Source organism: Osmerus mordax, chromosome 12 (assembly GCF_038355195.1).
Source record: "Osmerus mordax isolate fOsmMor3 chromosome 12, fOsmMor3.pri, whole genome shotgun sequence".
Lineage (NCBI taxonomy): Eukaryota > Metazoa > Chordata > Actinopteri > Osmeriformes > Osmeridae > Osmerus > Osmerus mordax.
Genome location: NC_090061.1, coordinates 2777436 through 2794744, shown reverse-complemented (window position 1 = coordinate 2794744; position 17309 = coordinate 2777436). Strand labels below are relative to the sequence as shown.

At 50.2% G+C, this 17309-nt stretch overlaps 1 protein-coding gene across 1 annotated transcript in view; it reads left to right on the top strand.

Moving 5' to 3' along the window:
* Window positions 1–17309, top strand: part of abca1b (ATP-binding cassette, sub-family A (ABC1), member 1B) — a 33822-nt gene that overhangs the window by 3811 nt on the left and 12702 nt on the right. Inside the window, exons 4-23 of the mRNA XM_067247114.1 lie at window positions 208–326; window positions 3448–3569; window positions 4796–5002; window positions 7049–7138; window positions 9622–9862; window positions 10317–10456; window positions 10715–10831; window positions 10916–11110; window positions 11985–12190; window positions 12435–12611; window positions 12949–13171; window positions 13374–13595; window positions 14348–14552; window positions 14669–14782; window positions 14914–15088; window positions 15223–15354; window positions 15626–15903; window positions 16191–16411; window positions 16554–16629; window positions 16850–17100. Coding sequence (XP_067103215.1) covers window positions 208–326; window positions 3448–3569; window positions 4796–5002; window positions 7049–7138; window positions 9622–9862; window positions 10317–10456; window positions 10715–10831; window positions 10916–11110; window positions 11985–12190; window positions 12435–12611; window positions 12949–13171; window positions 13374–13595; window positions 14348–14552; window positions 14669–14782; window positions 14914–15088; window positions 15223–15354; window positions 15626–15903; window positions 16191–16411; window positions 16554–16629; window positions 16850–17100 — 3511 coding nt within the window. The remainder of the gene's footprint in view (window positions 1–207; window positions 327–3447; window positions 3570–4795; window positions 5003–7048; window positions 7139–9621; window positions 9863–10316; window positions 10457–10714; window positions 10832–10915; window positions 11111–11984; window positions 12191–12434; window positions 12612–12948; window positions 13172–13373; window positions 13596–14347; window positions 14553–14668; window positions 14783–14913; window positions 15089–15222; window positions 15355–15625; window positions 15904–16190; window positions 16412–16553; window positions 16630–16849; window positions 17101–17309) is intronic.

Here is a 17309-nt window from a genome sequence, read left to right as displayed (position 1 = left end):
AAAAACACAGACGTTTTGAGTCCAGATGTACATTTAATTTATTGAGTAAATGTTTTTTTTTATTCATAGTGATAATAATTTATTTGGAAAGTACAGTGTTGACATTAACCTTCAACACAGCAGTAACTGTTTTGAAATGCTCCAGCAGGTTGGGATTCCAGTGAGCGACTTGGGATTTGAGTTTGTGTTTTGTGTTTGTGTCTGCAGCATTTCTCGGCTGTTTTCAGATGCTAAGAAGATCTTGCTGTACAGTCAGAATGACCGGAGTCTGGAGGGATTCAAAGACCTGGCCCAGGCCCTGAGGGTACTGCAGGCCAACACCTCCGGTAAGAAGCCTGGCTGTAGCCTGGCTGTAGCCTGGGGCTACAGAGAACCCACCATTACTGAACGTTTCATGAATTTAGCAAAGCGTTTTTATCCAAAGTGGATAGTGCATGTAGAAAGACGTGTGCTTTTGGTACGATTACATTCTTATCTTGTCCAAAAAGTACAACAGAAGCTCTTGCGTCACAGGTGCGTATAGTAGTTCTAAAAGTGTTTCAGTGGTTTGAGTTGGGGAACTCTCTCTTTTTACCAGCCACAACGCAAAGTAACTCCATTTCATCTACCAGGGACTGTGCACCAATACACATCACAACCACAGTTGTACAGAACGAGGGTCTAGGTCCGTGATACTCCCACACCAAACCCATCTTTGTACTTTGTACACGACAGTCCTGTCATGTGACACGGGAGCGTCATGGTCTCATTCTGGGCGCCCCTTGTTTACCTCAATCTCTCGTTCCACCATCTGACCCAGTGGAACAAACCTCCCTGACTGACGTGCAGCGGGGAACTGAGAAGTTTGTTTGATTACATCCTTTGACGGATTCTCAGTTCTCTCAAGTGTTTAGCCGGGTAAAGGTGATCTCCGGTTTCGTCTGTGTTCCTTGTCGGCTTAACAGACCCATTCTTTAGGCAGCCTAGCGAAACACGCCTACGACCTGAGCACAAGAGAAAAGGTGTTGTCTATTCCCCCCGTCCTGTATGCCAACGTGCCTCCTACCCTTCTTCCTGTTACAACTTGCTATGTGCGCCCCCACCCCCGCCCCCCTCAGTAAATGACCAACAACCGTAGATTCCGCCTTCAGAATCCCACACTCAAATTTCCACCGGCAATTACATTCCATTATTGGGATGTGTTTGAATAGAGGTGGCGTGATGGGGAGGTGGTGGGGAGGTGGAGGGCAGGCCAGGCCAGGCCTCGCCCTCGCAGGCATGCTGAGGCAAGTACCCCTGGGGGGGATGGATGGCATGGGAGATATTCAAATATTGTTTCATTTTGAGAGATGTGCTGGGAAGTTTCTGAACTTGCAACCTCTGGCCACTGAGCTACCATGTGAACGATGTCTAATGTGACAAGGGGAGTCAGGTGGCTGAGCGGTTAAAGAATCAGGCTAGTGATCAGAAGGTTGCTGGTTCGATCCCCGGCTCTGCCAATGACGTTGTGTCCTTGGGCAAGGCACTTCACCCTACTTGCCTCGGGAGAATGTCCCTGTACTTACTGTAAGTCGCTCTGGATAAGAGCATCTGCTAAATGACTAAATGTAAATGTAATGTCTAGATATTAAGATTGGATATTTGTTTTGAGTGAGATCAAGTTAATGGGAAGGCTGTTTGGGCATTGTTGGGGAGACAGGGATTCCTGTACTTGTTTGTATATACATTTTGAGAGAACTGGTTCGATAGAAGTAGTTGGCTTTTGAGTCATGTCACTAGAATAGCAGTGTAGAAGACCTTTGCTGCTGTTTGGCAGTGCTGTAAGTCACCCATGTGCCAACCTTGTGCAAATGCAGCTTGTTAATACCTTTACATGTCTCATATCAGGTTCGATTAAAATCAGTTTATCAGTCAACTGTAATGCTCGTCCTCATAAAAACTCTGGAATGTGTGTGTCACAAATTCAGAGGAGAGATATGTTATCTAACACACTTTTAAGCATATGTACAGTATACAGCTGCATAAACAAGGTTTTAAATTATACTTTGATACTTTTAATGGTGTTCTGTGGGGCTTTTAACAGTTCCAGGACTTCAATGTCAGCACATTTTGCACAATACAACATGAGTCGTTTTCCCTCTGTTCTTTTTTAATGTCGTGTATTGTTTGGTGTCTTCCGGCTTTCCTCACACTGAGTCCAGACTCCTTTGATGTCACACAGAGTGCATTGAGTTTAAGGTCTAATCATCACTATAATACACCCCATCAACCTGCAATGTAAAGCAAATGACTGCTTTCACATGGAGTTTTGTTTTCTTTACACAGTCTCTCTCACACACAGTCTCACATACACACAGTCTTTCTCTCCCTCATGCGCACACACACACACACACACACACACACACACACACACACACACACACAGGCAGGCACAGAGTAACTGGTTTCTGCTTCTCTTGAATATTTTGTAATTTATGAAATTGATTGAGTATTAGACTGATACACATTTAGGTGGTGTATAAAGTAAAAAACGTTTACTTATTAACTGTCAACAAATGCTCTTGGAAAGAGCCTCTGAATAGAAGCATCTACTAAATGACTCAAATATAAATGTTTAATTAAAGACTATGAATATGTTATAAGGACTATAAACCTGAAGCCTCGGCCCTGGCTAATGTCTAGAAGCCCCAGGCTCTGCAGACGGGCCCTTTAATGAGTCCCTGTTAGTGTCCCAGCATGGGGGCTGGGAGTAACAGGGCTGCTAGCTCTTTGGCTTTTCAGCAAATCTACACAATTTGAGTGAAGAGTGAAAGCTTGAATGACTCGACGATTTAATTCTAAAGAATGTTGCGGGTCGGTGGATGGATCTTCATACAAACCCCATTTGAGCCCCTTACCCCCTCCCTCCCCTCTCCTTCACTTCACATCCCCTTTTCTTCAAAAGTGTGCTTGCCAGGGGGGGGGGGGGTTAGTGTTGAAGGAATCTGGCACCCTCCTGACTCTTTGTTTCACCCCCACCGCTGCCAGAATGAAAGGACAAGGCCCCCCATTTCCAGTCTTTGTTCTTTGTGAAGGGGCTTTGATTTGTCCTGCTCGCCTTCCGCCAACATTTAACAACCGCATCGAACAGGAACCAATGGGGTGCTCTGTCGGCAAGCATTGTTTGTAAGTTGGTACCTGGGAGCAAGGTGTGAAGTGTGTCACCCTCACACTGAAATATCTGACTACAGTCACAGTTTTCGTTGATTCGTATGGAGATTGGGACATGTGGCTTCTGTCTGGGATTGACACAGCTACCTGGATGTTGTCAGTCAGGGTTTCCTTGCAGACAAATTAAACACCGTGCCAAATGACGTTGTGTCCTTGGGCAAGGCACTTCACCCTACTTGCCTCGGGGGAATGTCCCTGTACTTACTGTAAGTCACTCTGGATAAGAGCGTCTGCTAAATGTCATTCAAATCTCCACAGGTTTCAAACTGAAGGACTTCCTCCATGAAGAGGAAACCCTGTCCTCGTTCCTGGCTCACAACGCCTCCTTCTCAGACTACACGGTACGGGAGATCGTGGACGCCGACGTGAACCTGGAGAAGGTGAGTCGCTGGAGAAACCCCGAAGCTTCGCAGATGCGCTCTGCCCACCAGTTACCCTGCGATCGCCATCAGGTGGTGTGATGTTGCATCATGACATACCTGAGGAGGACGTTCCTGGGAGCGCGGGGGGGGCTGCCGGGAGCGTGGGGGGGGGGCTGCCGGGAGCGTGGGGGGGGGGCTGCCGGGAGCGCGGGGGGGGGGGCTGCCGGGAGTGCGGGGGGGGGGGCTGCCGGGAGCGCCCCCCCCCCGATACTCCAGACACCGCTGGTGTCATGGAGAGCGTAGAGAAGCGCCATATCAGGGTTAGATGTGATGGAAAAACCTTTCTGATGTAATTCCATTCACGGCCCTGGAGGGGGGGTGTCCAAGTGATTTACGACTTGAACAGGATTGAAGGGAAGTCAGATGATGAGTCAGAATCCCATGGCAAACTCCTAGTTCACCGTCCAGAACAGCCTGTGGTCTACATTCATCATCTATTATACATTTGTCATCTATTTGATCACTTTTACATTTCATTCAGGAAGCCTGCGGTTTCGCCTAGGATTTGGGTTAACCCTTCAACTCACAATTTTATTACATTAGATTTTCTTCATTTAGCAGGTACTTTTCTCCAAAGCGACATAGAAATAGTACAGATAGGAAGTGCAGCAGAAGAGCATGACCCCAAAGATTACAGAAACAGAACCTTTATCGCTGACATTGTGTGTGGACCTGACATCATTAACTCTCAGAGCCAGCTGTGCTGCCTCATGCCGGGGAAGTGAAACGGCCGTCACGTTCCTCACACAACCTCGTAGGCAGCTGCCAGTATCGACAGGCTAGATATGCAGGCAATTCAAGCCCTGCATATCAGGGGAATCTATACCTTCCTAGATAACGGAGCACATGCAGCTGTGCGGGTCACATGGACTGGACCCTCCGTAGCTATGTGTTTAAACATTATCTAACTCAGTGCTGCCTTTCCATTTAAACCCCTTCTTCTCCTCCCCATCCTTCTCCTCCCTCCTTCTCCTCCACCCTTCCATCCCCTCTCCTCCCTCCTCCCCTATCCTTCTCCTCCACCCTTCAACCTCCTCTTCCATCCCCTCCTCCCTCCTCCTCCCCCATCCTTCTCCTCCACCCTTCCACCTCCTCTTCCATCCCCTCTCCTCCCTCCTGTTCCCCCATCCTTCTCCTCCACCCTTCCACATCCCTCTTCCATCCCCTCCCCTCCTTCCGCCCAGGTGCTGTTGAAGGGCTTTGGGGTGCACCTGAAGGACATGTGTGGCAGCAGCGGCAACGGCAGCAGTCTCCTGGAGGAGTTTGTGACCATCGGGGACCGCGGGGTGTCCAGCCTGGTCCAGGAGATGATCTGCAGGTCCCCTGGCTCCTGGCTCGACCAGGCCGAGAAACATTTCCTCAACAACCTGGACTTCCTCAAGCCCCTGAAGGTAGAGGCAACAGCCTTGTGTGTGTGTGTGTGTGTGTGTCTGTGTGTGTTCGGGCGTTATCTGAGACTGTTGCTCTGTAGGTTATTTGAATGGGCTGTTTGGGCACTCAGAGCTTCTTTTACACTAATCAAGTAAAAAATAAAATAATCATTTGAACTATTTAGAAAACGCTCTTATCCAAAGCGATATACCAACAGTGCATATCGGAAACGACAGTAGAAAATTTAGAATCAGAAGTTACCAACAAAAGTATTTAGCGACTGTAGTTTGTAGAAAATGTATCTAGCAAGCTTACAGAGTGCAGACTCTGCTTTGTAGCTACAGTAAACATAGAACAATTTCAAACTTAGGAAAGATTTCAAGGCCCCCATGTTGAGCTATCTGTGTAGCATAGGACACAGTTTTACAATACAGTTCTATCTGTCTGACCAAAAAGGGGCCACCATCTTACCCAGAGGTCACAGGCACGGGGTCAACAAGGCTACTGAATGCCATTAAGCTGTTTATCAGGACCTGACACATTTATGGCCCCCCACTAAACACAGAAGCTTCTAGAAGACCTGTGAGAAAGCCCGCGAGCCCTCCAAGAGGGACAGCTCTTGGCTCGAACGAGTTTTTATCGGCCCTGTTTTCTAAAAACCGGGTATTTGCACTCTGGAGTTGGGCTTGACTGTAGCTGTTGCTGGGGAGAGATGGGCTGATGGTATGGAGGTCTGGGGAGGGGGGGGTAAGGACTCCCCCTGCCTCCACAGTTGGTTGAAAGAGGGGGTGGTGAGCTGGAGGAAGGGGTAGAGGGGTGTTTTATATCACAGCAGGGGCCAGTATATTGTCCCTTGTCACCACATCACCAGATCTCCTGGGGGCTGGCAACCTCCACACCCCCAGGAGGCCCCCCCACCCCCAGCAGGCTGAACACCAGGTGATTTAATCATTGTCGTGCACTGTGCCAGAACACTAACAAAAGAATACCAAGCCGAGGAGAGGCGTGAAGGATGGGGACTGTGTGTGTTGGAACGTGTAGCAGCTTGCTCGAGGTGGAGAACCTTCTGAAACTCGTAGCCCGGAGATGCATTTGGAAATCTACAGTACACACTTAGTAGAGTTCCATTTAAACATGGAGAAATTTAGTTGAAGACGAATGTAATTTTTGTCCAAGAGTTAAAAGTTACATTATAATCTAATAATTGTTCAGGCCTCAAGTCAGTTTTAAGGAAAGTTACACTGAGATACCTTTTTAAAATATCAATTTCTGAAAGAATAAGGAGTGCCACATCGTAGAGTTCAACAAGATTGTAGTATGACTGCTATTTAAGTTCATTAGATTGCATAACGTTTATAGTCAACTGGATTACAGGTCACTGGAAATCAGCCAAGATAACTCATATAAAACTCTGATAGTGTGTCTCCGCTGGCCCAGAGTGACCCTGTGTACGGAGGTCATCCTGCTTGCTCAGGCCCCCTGCTGTGTGTCAGGACCACACCTGGACGTGTTCTCACTCACAGCAACAATAAACTCTGTCAACTCTGTTCCTGTCATGTTTGTCTTGGAGCTAGACATTGTGACGGCTTGATCTTGTTCACTTTGCACACACAGGACAGATGTATGTCTGGGGGCTGCTGTGGCTTCGGGTGTGTGTGTGTGTGCGTGTGCGTGTGTGTGTGTGTGTGAGAAATGGGGGAACGAGAGGTATGTAAAGCGCTTTGAGCACTATGACGGTAAAAAAATACATTATTTAAACCAGGTGTACTGTCCTAGAGTAATATCCATGAAAATGATCAATACCCAAGCTATTTGAACAGCTTTGGTTTGGTTATTACTGTAGCTAAATTGGGTATAGCTCAGTTGTTAGAGCATTTGACTACAGATCAAGAGGTCGCAGGTTCAAAATCCCCTCACCCGGACATCTTTTTGTGGATAATCTTTTCCTAAATGAACACGTAACGTTCTGCAGCTCCATCAGTGTGGTCCCAGCAGAGTGAGAATGCTCCCAGTGTTTCTCTGTGTGTGTGTGAATGACCGCTTTCTCTTTCTCTCCCGTCGTACAGAAAGATATGAAGGCGGACCCCAAAGCAGTCAAGCAGGTCGCCACGGCTACGGACAAGCTCCTGGAGAGCCTGGGTTCTCTGGCAGTGGAGGTAGGTCACCGCTCACGCTCCCTTATCTGACTGACTGCTACGTGCACTGATCATTTCTGCTGAATCACCGTTTAGCTGGTAGATAGTCGAGGTAAAGTCCTCCTCGCGAGGCTTTTCTGTGTGCCCCATCAGATGATTGTTAGGTTAGGCCTGTTCCTGTCTTTAGTACGCTTTAAAACAATTATTTCATTTTACTTATAGTTTTTTCGTCTTTTGTAATTTGTGCGTTTGTAATCTCCGACGTTTCTGTTGTATTGATAATCATAATCTCCTCGTCTGGACGTACCTGTACTTTGTCCTGTTGTTGTTTTGCAGCGTTGGTCTAGGTAACAGTATTTTGCAGTCCTGGAAGTTAAACTAAACAGTGTGTAGTGTTTTTGTCTCACTTTCTACATACGTTTGTTTGCACTCTGATAACCTTTTGACCTAGTTTGTGTTTGTTAGAACCATAACCAATAGATCTGTCACTGCTCAATGCCTTGCGACGTCTTGCAGTGACGAGGCAGAGTTCAGTTTCCAATCTCTCAGTGCTCCAGGGTTTACAGGAAAATAATACATTTAAATATCTATAAAAAAGAAAAAACATTCCTGTGTTGGCAGTTGAGTTGTTGGGGGAACATCGTCAGTGATCTTTCATGTCTTCTGTCCTCAGTGTTACAGCTTTAGTATGTGTTCCTGGTAAAGCCAAGGTCTTGTTTGAAACTGGACAAAAATATCAAGGCCACTAAGTGCACTTGGCAGTTACTCTCCAATCTCCTGGAATGAAGGTTAAAAGTCTTTGTTTAGTTTACTTTTTTATTTTTTGTCACCAAGAGATGGACCACAGTTAGCAAGTGTCTTTGTTCAGCTGCTGAGTGAGAAGGGTGGTCAGTGTGCGATGGGGGGGAAGTTGACCCTGGCTGATTAGTGTTGCACCATGCACTGAAAGCACATCTCTATGACAACAAACAGTCTGTTTTCTGGTTGGCTGGAGGAACAGTAGGTGTTGACCAATGGGGATGGTGGGTCTGTGTAATGAGAGGGATGTGCTGGATCTGGATTATAATACAAATTTACACAGTAGATTATGGTCAGAATGACCTGTATGGGGGTCGCATTGTGACTCGTTGATTTGATAAATGTGGTTTTAGGAGGGGGGGGGGGCATAAACACATGCACACACACTGACCCCACATAAACACACTATCCCCTCCACCCCCCCAACATACACACACACACACACACACACACACACACACACACACACTAACCCTTCCACATATACCCCCCCCCACACACACACACCCCTGGAGGAGGGCTTTGGGTCTGTTGTTGTGAGAGTCTGACAGGCACCCCTCCCCCAGCCAAACCATCTGTGCAAGAGTTCAGTGTGTACAGCTGTTTCCCCCTGCCTCCCTGGCATGCACGCACACACACACACACACACAAACACACAAACACACGCACAAACACACACACGCACAGCTAAATTGAAAGCATGTGACCGTGGGTCTTTGCTGATGTGGCTGGGGATTCAGGTCTGTCGGTACAGAGAAGGGGAGGGAGGAGACAGGAGAACAGAGGAGAGGGGGAGGAGGGGAGAGGAGAGGAGAGGAGGGGAGAGGAGGTAGCCTCCTCTATGTTTGACCCTGGCTCTTTGTTTTGATATTGGATGAGGAAGTTGGCTGTGAGAGAGAAGGCATGATGGTAGGAAAGGAGGAAATGAGTCTACAGAATGTTAGAAATAGAAAAATGAAGAGGAGGCAGTAATTTCACCAGGAAAGCATAAACACCCGAGACAGTTTGAGAAAGCATGTTTTTTTTGTTTGTGTTTTTTTAGGAATCCTTATCTGGAGCTGGTTACTGTGTTCTGAATGCCTCTGCTCTTAGTATGCACACACACACACACACTCACTCAAGCATCATAAACACACAGCTAATGCAAATCAGACAGATTGGTGTGGTTCTTTCAAAACGTTGTTCTAAACCAGGGGTGTCAAACATACGGATCCGGCCCGACAGGGCGTCCAGCTCAGCCCGTCGGATGTCTTTGCTAAGTTTGAAATTTACAGAAAGACATAAATCGCATTTTTATAAAAGTAACTGCTATTCCGAATCCAAATTTCTGTTAAGAATATGCAGGTTTATGAGTAGAAACATTTAATGTTTTTTTTTTATCAATCTAGTAATTGCTTCAAAAACTGCGTAAATGCGATGTCTGCTCCGGAGGCAGAAGCGCTTATTGCCACAGGCAGCAGCGCTCGCTGCTCGAGCAAGGGAATCAGCAGAGGAGAGCCCAGGGAGATAAACAGTGGGCTGATGTCTGAGTTTTTGGTCTTTATGTTTATAGTTTATTGTAGAATCAACTGAAAACGTCACATAGAAAATCAGGGATCAGAAGTGCATAGTTCCATCAGCATTCCGGTGGTCAGAGAGTCAAGGAAGGGTCTGTGTTCATGTCACTTCCTGTCTTCCTGTGACATCTTCCTGTCTTCCTCCCCCAGTTGGCCGGCATGAAGAGCTGGAGCGACCTGCGTAACGAGATCATCTTCCTGACGCAGAACGCCACCTCGTCGCCCAGCACCATGTACAAGGCCGTGTCTCGCATCGTCTGTGGACACCCCGAGGGGGGCGGCCTGAAGATCAAGTCCCTCAACTGGTACGAGGACAGCAACTACAAGATGCTGTTCGGGAACCACAATACCAGCGAGGACGACGCCGACACACACTACGACAACTCCTCCAGTAAGACACGACCTAGGGAGGGGTTCAGCCTGGCGGTTAGAGCATTCCACTGTGAGATAATGCAGGTTCAAATTTCCCTCTGCGTGTCAAGGGAGTCAGGTGGCTGAGCGGTGAGGGAATCGGGCTAGTAATCCGAAGGTTTCCAGTTCGATTCCCGGTCATGCCAACTGACGTTGTGTCCTTGGGCAAGGCACTTCACCCTACTTGCCTCGGGGGAATGTCCCTGTACTTACTGTAAGTCGCTCTGGCTAAGAGCGTCTGCTAAATGACTAAATGTAAATGTAATGTAATTTGGATAAAAATGGATCCCATTTGGAGTCTGAGCAATAAGGATCCACAGACTCGATGTGACCCTGGTCCTCTTAGCCCTCCGACATCGAGCCTTAGCATCGCAGCCTTGTGGTCTTCAGTGGAGGACCTAACTGCTTTGTCCCTTCTGTGTTTCCGTGGTCAGCGCCGTACTGCAACAGCATCATGAGGAACATGGAGTCCAACCCCATCTACAAGATGATGTGGCAGGCCCTGAAGCCCCTGCTCATGGGCCAGATCCTCTACACCCCTCACACCCCCGCTACCTTCAAGATCATACAAGAGGTACCACCTCTCCACCTCCCCCACACAAGTGTTTACCCCCTGCCTCAAACACAAACACACACACACAAGAGCTCGTACTAGTCTTCTCAGGAGTAGCATAGTTGGTGGTTAAATCTCCTCCGGGTACTCATGCGTGGTTCTCTCTCTCTCTCTCTCTCTCTCTCTCTCTCTCTCTCTCTCTCTCTCTATCTTCTGTGTGTCTTTCTCCTGTGTGTGTCTCTCTCTCTCTCTCTCTCTCTGTTTCTGTCTCTCTCTCAGGTGAACAGAACCTTCCAGGAGCTGGGTGTGTTCAGGCACCTGGGGGGCATGTGGGATGAAATGAGACCCAAGGTGTGGACCTTCATGGAGAGCAGCGAGGAGATGGACTTCGTCAGGGTAGGTGGACCTCCCTCTCTCACTCCTTCTCTCTATCTTTCACTCTGTCTCTCTCACTGTCTCACACTCCATCTCCCCTTCCAGACTTTGCTGAAGAACAACGCCTCTGCCAGCTACTTCCATGCTCAGCTGGTGGGCACGTCATGGACTGTGGATGATCTCTCCAGCTTCCTGGCCAAGCAGTCGACAGACCCTCGGCCCCCCGGCACGGCCATCACTTGGAGGGATGTGTTCAACGAGACCGACCAGGCCGTCACCAGCATCTCCCGCTTCATGGAGGTCCGCTTCTCTTTCTTCCTCCTCCCTCTCTTCTTACATTTACATTTAGTCATTTAGCAGACGCTTTTATCCAGAGCGACTTACAGTAAGTACAGGGACATTCTCCCCGAGGCAAGTAGGGTGAAATGCCTTGCCCAAGGACACAGCGTCATTTGGCACGGCCGGGAATCGAACTGGCAACCTTCTGATTACTAGCCCGATTCCCTAACCGCTCAGCCACCTGACTCCCTCTTCCTCCCTCTCTTCTTCCTTCCTCCCTCTCTCTCTCCTCCCTCTCTCTCTCCTCCCTCTCTCTCTCCTCCCTCCCTTTCTTCTTCCTTCCTCCCTCTCTCTCTCCTCCCTCCCTCTCTTCTTGGGCCATCTGTATTTCAGCATGTTGGCCCATTTCCCTCCTCCTCATCCTTGGTGGAAAATCCCACCTCGGCTCTCATGCACATCACATCTTTTGCAATACTCTGCCATACTTTTGTCAAATAATCTTTTGACATACCGGATCAGTGACATCATGGATTGCTCTGAAACAAGAAGCGAAACTAGTCCTCGTAGCCGTTCTCCCACTGGCACCTACATGAAGATAGCTCGACCCAACAATGTAACGTGACCTCCCTTATTCGATTGGCTCAGCTTCAGTAGAGATCCGGGGAGGTCTGGTGTCCCAGGCCACCGATTGGCTCAGCTTCAGTAGAGATCCGGGGAGGTCTGGTGTCCCAGGCCACCGATTGGCTCAGCTTCAGTAGAGATCCGGGGGGGTCTGGTGTCCCAGGCCACCGATTGGCTCAGCTTCAGTAGAGATCCGGGGAGGTCTGGTGTCCCAGGCCAGGGCCGTGTGGCGACGGGCTCTGTTGTTTACTCTGTGGTTCTTGTCTCCTCTCAGTGTGTGAACTTGGACAAGCTGGAGCCCGTGGCCAATGAGGAGAGGATGGTCAACAAGTCTCTGGTTCTCATGGAGGACAGGAAGTTCTGGGCGGGGATCGTGTTTTCTGACATCGATACCAACAGCTCGGAGCTTCCTGCCAAGGTCAACTACAAGATCCGCATGGACATCGACAACGTGGAGCGCACCAATAAGATCAAAGACGCGTAGGTTTTCACTCTGAGGTGTCCTGCTCGCTCTCGCACTCACTCTCACACACGCTCACTCTGTCTCACACACACGCTCACTCTGTCTCACACACGCTCGCTCTCTCATTCACATTCTTGCCAGCCCTCTCTCTCTCTCATACACTTGGGGGTGTGGCTGGGCGGTGTGGGGAGAGGTTACGTTCCAGACACCTTCTCTGTGGTTGAATGCTAACCCTGCCCCCCTCTCCTCTCCCTGGTCCAGGTACTGGGACCCGGGCCCCAGGGCCGACCCCTTCGAGGACCTGCGCTACATCTGGGGGGGCTTCTCCTACCTGCAGGACGTCATCGAGCACGCCATCATCAGAGCCGTGACGGGCACCAAGGAGAAGACCGGGGTCTACATCCAACAGATGCCCTACCCCTGCTACGTAGACGACATGTAGGACACACACACACACACACACCCTACCCCTGCTACGTAGACGACATGTAGGACACACACACACACACCCTACCCCTGCTACGTAGACGACATGTAGGACACACACACACACACCCTACCCCTGCTACGTAGACGACATGTAGGACACACACACACACACCCTACCCCTGCTACGTAGACGACATGTAGGACAAACACACCTCACTTCTCACTCCTACTACATATGCAAGGCATACACACACACAGCTCTCATCTTCTCAGTTGGGACTGTACCACTATGAATCCCCCTTCCCGTTTGACCTCAAACCTTCCCCGTCTGACCTTCGACCCCCAGGTTCCTGCGGGTGATGAGCCGCTCCATGCCTCTGTTCATGACGCTGGCGTGGATGTACTCGGTGGCCATCATCATCAAGGGCGTGGTCTACGAGAAGGAGGCGCGCCTCAAGGAGACCATGAGGATCATGGGATTGAACAACGGCATCCTGTGGTTCAGCTGGTTCATCAGCAGCCTGATCCCCCTGCTGGTCAGCGCTGGGTTGCTGGTGGTGCTGCTTAAGGTAACACTGGACGCTTTCTGGAGTGTGTGTGTGTGTGTGTGTCCAAACTGTCCATATCTACTGTGTCCAGATCTATTGTTCCCATTTATTTCCTGCAAGCAAGCATCCTCTCCATCTCTCCTCCTCCTCCTCCTCTCCTCAGATATTAACCCTCCTCCTCTCCTCTCCTCAGATATTAACCCTCCTCTCCTCTCCTCTCCAGATGGGTAACCTCCTCCCCTACAGCGACCCTGGCGTGGTGTTCCTGTTCCTGGGCTCGTTCGCCGTGGTAACCATCATGCAGTGCTTCCTGATCAGCACGGCGTTTGCGCGGGCCAACCTTGCGGCGGCGTGCGGGGGCATCATCTACTTCACGCTCTACCTGCCCTACGTGCTGTGTGTGGCCTGGCAGGACTATGTGGGCTTCGGGGGCAAGGTCATCGCTGTGAGTACAACACAACTCTGTGAAGCTCTGCTCTACTTCGCTCTGCTCTGCTCTGTTCTGCTCTACCCAGCGGGACTCGGGTGCACATCCCTGTGTGGAGACTTTCTAGACTGCATCCAAATAGCTGTGCTTTGTGTTAGCTGCAGTCCAGTGGCTGTCTCAGCCGGCCTCGTCCAGGGTGGTCCAGAGAGACTGATGCTTATTTACATTTACATTTAGTCATTTAGCAGACGCTCTTATCCAGAGCAACTTACAGTAAGTACAGGGACATTCCCCCAAGGAAAGTAGGGTGAAGTGCCTTGCCCAAGGACACAACGTCATCTGGCACGGCATCTGGCACGGCCGGGAATCGAACTGGCAACCTTCAGATTACGAGCCCGATTCCCTAACTGTCCTCCTCAGAGAGCCTGTGTGCTCCTCAGAGAGCCTGTGCGCTCCTCAGAGAGCCTGTGCGCTCCTCAGAGAGCCTGTGCGCTCCTCAGAGAGACTGTGCGCTCCTCAGAGAGCCTGTGCGCTCCTCAGAGAGCCTGTGTGCTCCTCAGAGAGCCTGTGCGCTCCTCAGAGAGCCTGTGTGCTCCTCAGAGAGCCTGTGTGCTCCTCAGAGAGCCTGTGTGCTCCTCAGAGAGCCTGTGTGCTCCTCAGAGAGCCTGTGTGCTCCTCAGAGAGCCTGTGTGCTCCTCAGAGAGCCTGTGCGCTCCTCAGAGAGCCTGTGTCCTCCTTAGGAGAGACTGATGCCTGTGTCCTCTTTCCAGAGCCTGCTGTCTCCGGTGGCGTTCGGCTTCGGCTGCGAGTACTTTGCCCTGTTCGAGGAGCAGGGGGTGGGCATCCAGTGGAACAACCTGGTGTCCAGCCCCATGGAGGGGGATGACTACAGCCTCACCACTGCCATCATCCTCATGTACTTCGACTCCTTCCTCTACGGAGTCATGACCTGGTACATTGAGTCGGTTTTCCCTGGTGAGTTTGAACATGGATGACGCTTTTTGTGAGGCTGTTCAATTGGATGCTGTGCAGTCACTAATACACATTCTGTGGTGGGTTTGTGTGTGTGTGTTGTGTGTGGTGTGTTTCAGGTCAGTATGGCATTCCCCGTCCCTGGTTCTTCCCTTTCACTAAGTCCTACTGGTTTGGAGAAGGAGAGAACAAGAAGACCAAAGTTCCTCAGGGTCGGAAGGGAAATCGTGGAGGTGAGGTGCTCATTTTTGGGGTTTGATTTTTTTGGGGGCTTCAATTTCTTCTGTGGGAAACACTGTTCATACATCACAAAACACCTTGCTTGTTCATCGTTGTTGTTGACGTTGTTGACGTTGTTGTCCAGCTGTGTGTGTGGAGGAGGAACCAGCCCACCTGGAGCCGGGGGTGTACATAGAGAACCTGGTGAAGGTGTACCGCCACGGAAAGAAGCTAGCGGTGGACGGCCTGACGCTGGGCTTCTACGAGGGCCAGATCACCTCCTTCCTGGGCCACAACGGAGCCGGGAAAACCACCACCATGTAAGCACACTGCCACACTCAGATACTACAACCACCACCATTTAAGCACACTGCCACACTCAGATATACTAAAACCAACATCTAAAATCAAGTAAAATGTAAAAAAAAAAACATAAACTTTGTTCTTTGTCCAGGTCTATTTTGACCGGCCTGTTCCCGCCTACCTCCGGCACGGCCTACATCATGGGGAGGGACATCCGGTCGGAGCTGAGCACCATCAGACAGAGCCTGGGGGTGTGCCCTCAGCACAACGTGCTCTTCAGCATGTAAGACCTCACCGCTCAGCGTCTGCATGGCCCACAGCCGGCCGGGCAGCACGGTCAGGGGCTTGTACACTCCAAGAGTGTTTAACGTAGAGAATGTCTGATTCCGTCCAGAGCTGAGGTGTCGTGAGGAAGTTTGGAAGCGGGGGTGTGATTGTGTTGAATCTTTATTGTATTTGTTCATGTGTATCTTTTATATTGACTGTATTCGCATTTGACTGCAGTGTTTTTAGAAGGGTTTTACAAATCAAACGTGACGTGATGTGTCCCTCAGGCTGACGGTGGAGGAGCACATCTGGTTCTACTCGCGTCTGAAGGGGCTGTCTGAGGAGCAGGTGAAGGGGGAGATGGATCAGTCCCTCAAGGACATGGGCATGTCTCACAAGCGCTGCTCCCGGAGCAGCACCCTGTCGGGGGGCATGCAGAGGAAGCTGTCCGTGGCACTGGCCTTCGTGGGGGGGTCGAAGGTCGTGATCCTGGACGAGCCCACCGCTGGAGTCGACCCCTACGCTCGCAGGGGCATCTGGGACCTCCTGCTCAACTATCGCCAAGGTAACCCCCGAATCCCAGCGAGGGTGGGCCACGTTAAGGAGAATGCTCTCAAGTTTTTGGCAGAGGTTATGAAAATGGTTAGAAGGATGGATGGATACTTTGGATGGGACATACAGAGGTGTTACTTAATGTTTTAACAGCAGTGTTAAAGCAGTGTATCAAATAACAATGCTACACACACCACACAAATCCCACACAGTGCTGTATCCAAACAAACTGCACCGAAGGGCTCTTAACCAATCACAACCATCCACTAACCAGCGACCTGTTGCCCTCCTCGCCCTCAGGCCGCACCATCATCCTCTCCACCCACCACATGGACGAGGCGGACATCTTGGGCGACCGCATCGCCATCATCTCCCACGGGAAGCTGTGCTGCGTGGGCTCCTCCCTGTACCTGAAGAACCAGCTGGGGACAGGATATTACCTCACCCTGGTGAAGAAGGATCCAGAACCTTCCCTCAGCTCCTGCAGGAACTCCTCCAGCACTGTCTCCTTCACCAAGAAGGTGAGCAGGAGCCTCGTCTGAAACGTCTCTCCTCTCACCTGAGGGTGGACACACCTGGGCTCACAGCTGTTGTATGGAGGGGGGACACACACACAAAGAATATAAACAATAATTATTATGTTTTTTACTCTTCCTTTTCCAGGAGGAGGAGTGTGCCTCGGTCAGCAGCTCCGACGCGGGCCTCGGCAGCGAGCACGAAAGCGAGGCGGCCACCATCGGTAAGCATCCGACCAAGGTCATTATTTTGGGGATGGGTACAGTTTAGTGGTTAGAGCGTTTCAATGCAGATCAAGGGAATTGCAGGTTCAGCTCCCCACTGTAAGTCGCTTTGGATAAACGCATCTGATAAATGAAGACCGTCATTTGCGTAAAATTGTATTACAAGCAACCAACATCCTCAATATTGAATAATAATAATATTTCTTTGTCCGGCTACAGAGAACGGCCATGCTGCCTCCATCAGCGAGGGCACGTTCGTCCCCCCGGACGTGCCTCTGATCTCCAGCCTGATCTTCAAGCACGTGCACGCCGCCCGTCTGGTGGAGGACCTGGGCCACGAGCTCACCTACATCCTGCCCTACGGCGCGGCCAAGGACGGAGCCTTCGTGGAGCTGTTCAAGGACCTGGACAAGCACCTGTCTGCCCTGGGCATCTCCAGCTACGGCGTCTCCGACACCACGCTGGAGGAGGTGTGGGGCGCCGCCTTTTGTTGCGTTTCGTTTAGGGAAGCACGTTATATCAGCGATATTGTCTCTAAATTGGCAGCACCGCTTAACCGATAGTATTAACCAGTAAACGTTCGTATTGTCGGTTCACGGTTACACAGTTAATCATGAAACCTAGTTTCGGTGAAGGTTCGTACTTTGTAGCGTCCGTGTTTTTCTCTGTGCTGTTTTGT